Source organism: Pituophis catenifer, unplaced genomic scaffold, assembly GCF_029215685.1.
Source record: "Pituophis catenifer annectens isolate HBS135680 unplaced genomic scaffold, rPitCat1.0.hap2 SCAF_6, whole genome shotgun sequence".
NCBI classification, from domain to species: domain Eukaryota; kingdom Metazoa; phylum Chordata; class Lepidosauria; order Squamata; family Colubridae; genus Pituophis; species Pituophis catenifer.
The window spans coordinates 19,909,029-19,915,912 of NW_027256886.1; the positions used below are offsets into that span (position 1 = coordinate 19,909,029).

The 6,884-nt window shown below is 36.3% G+C and overlaps 1 protein-coding gene across 1 annotated transcript; it reads left to right on the forward strand.

The window, feature by feature from the left end:
- The first annotated feature begins 286 nt into the window (after positions 1–286).
- Positions 287–2,027, forward strand: SPTSSB (serine palmitoyltransferase small subunit B). The gene has a single exon (XM_070945826.1). It carries the CDS (start codon positions 303–305, stop codon positions 531–533), a length of 231 nt encoding a protein of 76 aa, XP_070801927.1. The 5' UTR covers positions 287–302; the 3' UTR covers positions 534–2,027.
- Positions 2,028–6,884: the final 4,857 nt, after the last annotated feature.

Consider the following 6,884-nt stretch of genomic DNA (forward strand, 5'->3'; position numbering starts at 1 on the left):
AACCAGCGATGGTCCAGGACAGATGCTCTTTTATGGCACAACCATTCCCACAATAGAAAAGAGCTGCTGTACAGTATAGTTGAGATTTCAAGACAGAGATTTCTATCTGTTCCTGGCTTGATGTATTTATGGTGGGCTTGTTCATTTAAGATGCAGCTCTGATATGTTGGCAATACATATCACACATTAGGTGAAGGATATTTCTTTTAGAATACTGATAACCAGATAATCAGTTTTCTTTTTTCGACCCGTGACTCTACATTGTCTGTTTTCTCTTAGGTTTCCTGTCATTTGAGCCAGCAATGGATCTGAAGAAAATCAAGGATTACATTCACTGGCTGCATTTTCAGTATCTCCTGGTCACCTGCAGTTACGTCCTGGAGCCTTGGGAACGATCCATGTTCGATACTATCATAATTACTGTTGTTGCTATGGTGGTATACACTGCCTACGTTTTTATCCCTATCCATGTCCGCTTGGCTTTTGATTTTTTTTCCCAAGTCTGTGGAAGCCAAGCTGAAAGCACACTTTGATTCTCCAGCATTGACTCAAGAGCTTTGCCTTCTTTGGAAATGCTCTTTCTCCATACTATTATACTCAGCTCTGCCTAGATTTCTTTTGGATGTGATTGTGAGCCTGTTGGTTCAAATGCACATATCCCCCCATGACCCCTCCTCTTGAATAAGAAGTCATGCCATCAGGCTGGTCCTCACATGAATGCATGCTTGCACAACTTCAGTCCAACTATGAGTCAGTCTCTGGAATTAGCTTCATGAATTGAGTTCACACGTGACCGACTTGCAATCGAGCAAATGAAGCATTTGCTCTTTGAACACTGTTCCCCATTGAAAGAAACAATCGACTTGCATTTTACCTTTCAGTTGTCTGGATTCACATTACGTAATTTGAGGATTTGGGTTTTGTTGATGTTTCAATTGGAAGGACACACAGCTGCGAACATTTTAATAAAAGGAAATAAAAGGAAAAATATGTTAAGGCTTTCAAAAGATTCAATAACTTTTAATTTTATGATGGCGCCTGCCACCCCTATGTTTCCTATGACAACATAACAAATTAGTATCTGAAGAAGTAACTTAACAGGGAACTTAGTTTTAGAGAGATGGCCTCATTGTATTTAAAGGACAAAAGTAATTTTTTAAAAGACACACAACTAATTGCAGATAAATGTGGATAGATCTTTTGTCCTCAGTAAAGCGTTTTCTCCTATTCTCTTTTGATGTACACATTTTTGCCAATTCTCATAAATTGATTTTGACACTGGGGACTGACCGAAGAACTATTGTGTCCATCTCTCTCAATCATCAATCGTTATATTAGCAATTCCTTGAATTCCAGTATCTTAATTTTTTTTTAGTTCTACAGAGGCAATAAGATATAAGGATACAAGAAAAAGAATAACAACTGAAATATTAACATTTTCCATTTTAAGATGCCTTGGCTTTCTGCAAAAAGTAATCTTAGACTTTCACCTAATATTTATTTGGATGTTTTTGCAAACTGGTATTAATTTTGCTTTACACTAGCCAAGAATTGCTTTTTATTCTGTTATTGTTCAGCTGAGAGAAATTGCATGTGCACACAAATAGAGTAAAAGTAATAATTGGAAGGGCTCTAAAGCATGTACATGGAAGGTTCAGTACTACCGTACTGTTTCTTTTTAGAAAGCAGAAAAATCATCTTTATTCAAAGGGGATTATATTTTATTCTTGAAAAATGCCAGTGTTGTACTTTGTATAGATGGAATATAAATGCCAAAGAGCAAGCTTGCATTATCAGTGTATTCCTGCAATTCACAAAGCTTGCGGTAAAAGTAGCTGTATGCATCAAATATCTGCACAATTACATATAATAAAATATTTGTCCCTTGTGCTGATGGCATTAGATTGTGAACTTTAAAAAGCAAGGGCTGTATCTCTCCCAGACTGAAAAAATCTGAACATGTATGCAAAAACCATAAAGGTTGAATTTATCTTTAAATGAGTTTGTGTATTGTTTTCTTATCTGCAGCCCAGCTTTCTTCATGCATCTCCCAGACAGGATCACAGTTATATTCCTATGAGCATACATGGTTTTATTGGCATTTTTATTTTATTAGTGTTTTATTGTTTTCAGGGATTTCATAAAGTTAATTCTATTTATGGAATGTATTTGTAGCTTTGAAAGATAAGAATCTGTTTTGATATTTGCCTGTGACTGTTACTATACCATTGGGAATGGCTGAATGACTTTTTTATGGATTTTAATACATTGTCTAGTTATACATTTACAGAGAGTTACTTGTTTTGTATCAGTAATGTGGAATTATTTTTAATACTGATCTGTTAGTCATGCTGGGAGTTATTCTTGAAAGAAAACTGGCTTATAAATAGTTATGTGCAAAACCTATTATTTTGGGGCAACATTCTTGGGAATTGCAAAATATTCTGTTCTTCGGAATGAAGAAGAACATCAGTTGCACATTTTCAACTACCAAATAACTTCCAGGATGGCCATATCGGTGTGATCTGGAATTAAAATGGAATATTTCGGTCTTTGCCTGAATTATAAGTTTAGTGTATCCCTATAAACCTAAAATGAAAACATATCAAGACAAGATCTCAGATGCTTCAGTTTTCCAGATTTTGGGGGAATTGCATGAAGACCAAAGACTGACTTGATAGGAAAATGAGGATTTTACCTCACCAAATAGATACCTGGGAAAGATGTTGACTTCACATCCAACCTATGGTCCTGAGAGTTCTCAAGGATCATCCAACCTAAGTAAATAACAGAGTTGATCCCTCTTAGGTTTTACACCTGGGCAGGAAAAATCAAAGGTACAAGTATCGGTTAGGCAAAACCTTGATCAAAAACAGTAACTGTGAGAGGGACATTGGAGTCCTAGCAGACGATCACTTAAACATGAGTCAGCAGTCTGCGGCAAAACAACTTTATACAATCTTTGGTTGTATAAATAGAGGCATGGAACGAAAATCATGTGAAGTGTTAATACCACTTTATAAAGCCTTAGTAAGACCACACCTGGAATACTGCACCCAGTTTTGGTTACCACATTACAGAAAAGATGTTGAGACTTTGGAAAAAGTGCAAAGAAGAGCAACTAAGATGATTAAAGGCTGAAGACAAAAACAGTTGCGGGATTTGGGTCCTTCTAGAGAAAAGAAGGACTAGGGGTGACATAATAGCAGTATTCCAGTATTTGAGAGGCTACCACAAAGAAGAGGGGTCAATTTATTTTCCAAAGCACCAGAGAGGAGGACAAGAAAAATGGAAACTAATCAAGGAGAGAATCAACCTAGAATTAAGGAGAAACTTTCTAACAGTGAAGACAATAAACCAGTAGAGCAGCTTGCCTTCAAAAGTTGTGGGTGTTTCAACACTGAGGTTGTTAAGAAGAGACTGGACAGTCACTTGTCTGAAATGGTATAGGCCCTATACTATAGGGTTTCCTGCTTGAGCATTCAGCTGCCCTGACTCCACCCCGATGTAAGGGATTACGGGGTCATTAAAAGATCAAAAAAAAAGTTGTAAGTATAACCATATTACTGTATGGTTGCAGCATAACTTTCATTTCTTTTTATAATCTATTTTTATCTAATCTTTCAAGGAAGAGAAAAAAGTATGTTTACTATAAAATGGGCAAACCTAGGAGTATGTTTACTATAAAATGGGCAAATGGGCACACTCCTACAGTAGGTGTATCTTTCCACCTATTTCAATTTTTCTCTTCCTTGTTCATTTGAAAAAAGAATGCAGAGTTGTTTGAGACTGCATCATCTCTTTGCACCCTTTGACTACTAGGCAAGTGGCAAGACATAGATGAAGGAAAGATTTTTTGCATACTGTCCCTCTGTCTCTCTCCTTTGCTTGACTCGGTCTTCCATCCTTCCAAAGTTGGTAAAATGAGGACCCAGATTATTAGGGACAGTATGCTGATTCTGTAAACCACTTAGGGCTATAAAACACTGTGAAGCAGTATCTAAGTCTAAATGCTATTGCTATTGCTTGGCTTATTGTTAGTTGAACGAATTTCTTACCCTTAAATGGATACGACAGGCTAACTTGCAACCCACATGATGCATTACAAAGTCATCACATCTACCAGATATGATTGGTTTAACCTAATCCCACCAAAACAGTTGCCTGGAGTTCATTCTAGCCCAAGAAGTCTAAGGATATGGTCTTGAAAAGTCTGTGATCTGAGGTTGGGCAAGCAGAATGCATCAAAAGCTAGCAAGCCACATGCATTAGTTTCAGTATTATACAGAGCAAAATATTATATTTTCTGAATGATAGGTTATGGCTTAAGCATTGTTGTGTAAAATCACAGCAACTCTGTTGGGTCTTTTATAGTATTTTCTAATAACCTGGCACCAGCAAATTGCTTCCGAAACATTTTTACTAACAACCTGGGTCAGGTTGTCATAGCCAACTGATTAATGTTTTAGGCAAAAAGAAACACTATGATAACAGATTTTTAAATGGTCAGCACCAAAATAAATCAGATCCCAGCTTGGCTCTTGCAACATCATACTGATATTCTTGAATGTGAAAAATCAATCAGATTTTCTATGGAAATACCCAGTCTGAGATGGAGATTTCTGGCTCCAGTAATTATTTCTTGTTTTATAAATGATCCAGCAACAAATACAGCAAATAACCAGCAAAACATAGAAATTCCCTTCTACACTAAAATCAACCAAATGGCATCGTTATTTCTCCAGGACTTGGACAAAGAACTTCCTAAGTCAGCCCCAATGCCTCTTCTTCACAATAGTGTCCATTAACTGTAAATCACCACACTGTAACATATTGCTCCATGGTATGCTTTCAACATAGTTCAGGAACCCTTTAAAACACCTTGATGTCTTCTAATAGAAAAGAGAAATTGATTCACTCCCTCCTGGGTTATTCAAAATTATTTGGTGTAATGCGCTAGAAGCATAGTTCAAAAGATTCTGTAGATGGTGATGAATGACATTTATGGCATGTGTGAGAATGAGCAGATACAATTAAGACCAGTGATGGGTTGCCCCCAGTTCGGACTTGTTCACAAGAACCGCTAGTAAAACCGGAGGAAGGCTCCGCCCACTGCCCCGGATGTCGTCATAGGCGATCTGCGCATGCACAGAAGCTTGGCGCACGTGCGATGCTTCGCTCACACACACACATGCGAACCCATTGCGAACCGGTAGTAAAGGTAAGTAGAACCCACGCCTGATTAAGACTGGCAATCACACATCTTTGCAATGTATAAGTAAAAAGAACCCACATTACGAATAGCTGAGAAAACATTCTGTTCAGTTTAAAGGATTACTGGGGGCTTGTCTGTTCAAACAACCTTCCTCTGCCACCTGCTGGAATCATTTATATTACTTACTTTGCTCTGGCCATCTAAAAATCAGAATAAATCAAATAGAACCATATAAATCATTTAATCCAATCCTTTTCTCAACGCAGAAATTAAAATATGTATAATAGATGGCCATTTAGAAATATTTGAAAGTTTCCAGAGAGGAGTCTACCATTGTTTTAAGTATTATTTTGTATACTTAACGGATTTTAAATTCAGAAGATTCTTCCTAATATTCAGCTTGAATCTTTCTTTTAATTTCAAGCCAAAACTGGACACACTATTCCAAAAGTACAGTAGAACAATTATTTCTCATTATCTGGATGCAATGCTTTTATCAGGAGCTAAAAACTGCTTTTTTTAGCTGTTGCATCACTGTGACTTATGCTTGACAGTCACTGAGATGTTAATTTGAATGCCCTGGGATACAAATTAATTAAAGAAAGTGATATGGGGTTTTAGTGTATCTTTATTAGTATTGAATGGTGTTTTGAACTTTTCTTGATATATGGGGTCTTCTTGAAAAGACCCCATTCCCTTTTCTGAGAGTTAATAGGTGCAAATAAAGTATCAAACCATTCATGTGCAACAGATGAACAACTTCCCAACCTATTTATTTAAAAATGTTATTTAAAAATGTTATTTAAAAATGTCCCCCAAAATCCCCTCTTACTTTGCATTCCTCACTAGCTTCACTGAGCTTTACTCTTTTAACTTTATTCCTATACTTGATAATCCTTCTTAATTTGCTTCCAAGTTCTTGTATATTACTGTTATATCTCATTTTGGTTTCTCAGTTTGTCACTGGACTTGTTACTCATCTTTATAATCCTCTTAAAGCAGCTCCTTTTTTTTTTCTTTTCCAAAGAAACGGCACACAAGAAATGGCACTGACAGAAAGCAGATTTGAACCAGAATCTCCCCACAGTTATTTCAATACTTTTATCTTTTATCTACTTTCAATACTAAACATACTCACAGCTAGTTACTTCTACAAATATTTTGAGTTGTCCCTTCTGGTTTCCATCACTTATGAAGCTCTTTTGGCTCTGACACAAACTGCTTTCCCAGGTTTATTAAGCGAACAATATTGGAACCCTTTATTCTTCCTTTTTACCTTTGGAACAAAGTACTTTGTAAATAAAAGCAATGTTCCATCACTGAGCAATGGAATATTAAGAACATTCTCTTTCCTGGTTGTCCTTCTTAAATTAAACTGACATCATAGTTTATGTGAATAAAATTATCAGACTTCTCTCCAGAATTCTGGAAGATGTAAAAAAGGTATAGTATAGTATAGTATAGTATAGTATAGTATAGTATAGTATAGTATAGTATAGTATAGTATAGTATAGTATAGTATAGTACAGTACAGTACAGTACAGTACAGTACAGTACAGAACACAACAGAACAGAACAGAACAGAAACAGAATTTTTTATTGGCCAAGTGTGATTGGACACACAAGGAGTTTGTCTTGTTTCATATGTTCGGTTCTGTTCGGTTCTATT

Bases quoted from the DNA above. Each gene is read 5' to 3' on its own strand.
- SPTSSB (XM_070945826.1), top strand. From the start codon at position 303: ATGGATCTGAAGAAAATCAAGGATTACATTCACTGGCTGCATTTTCAG.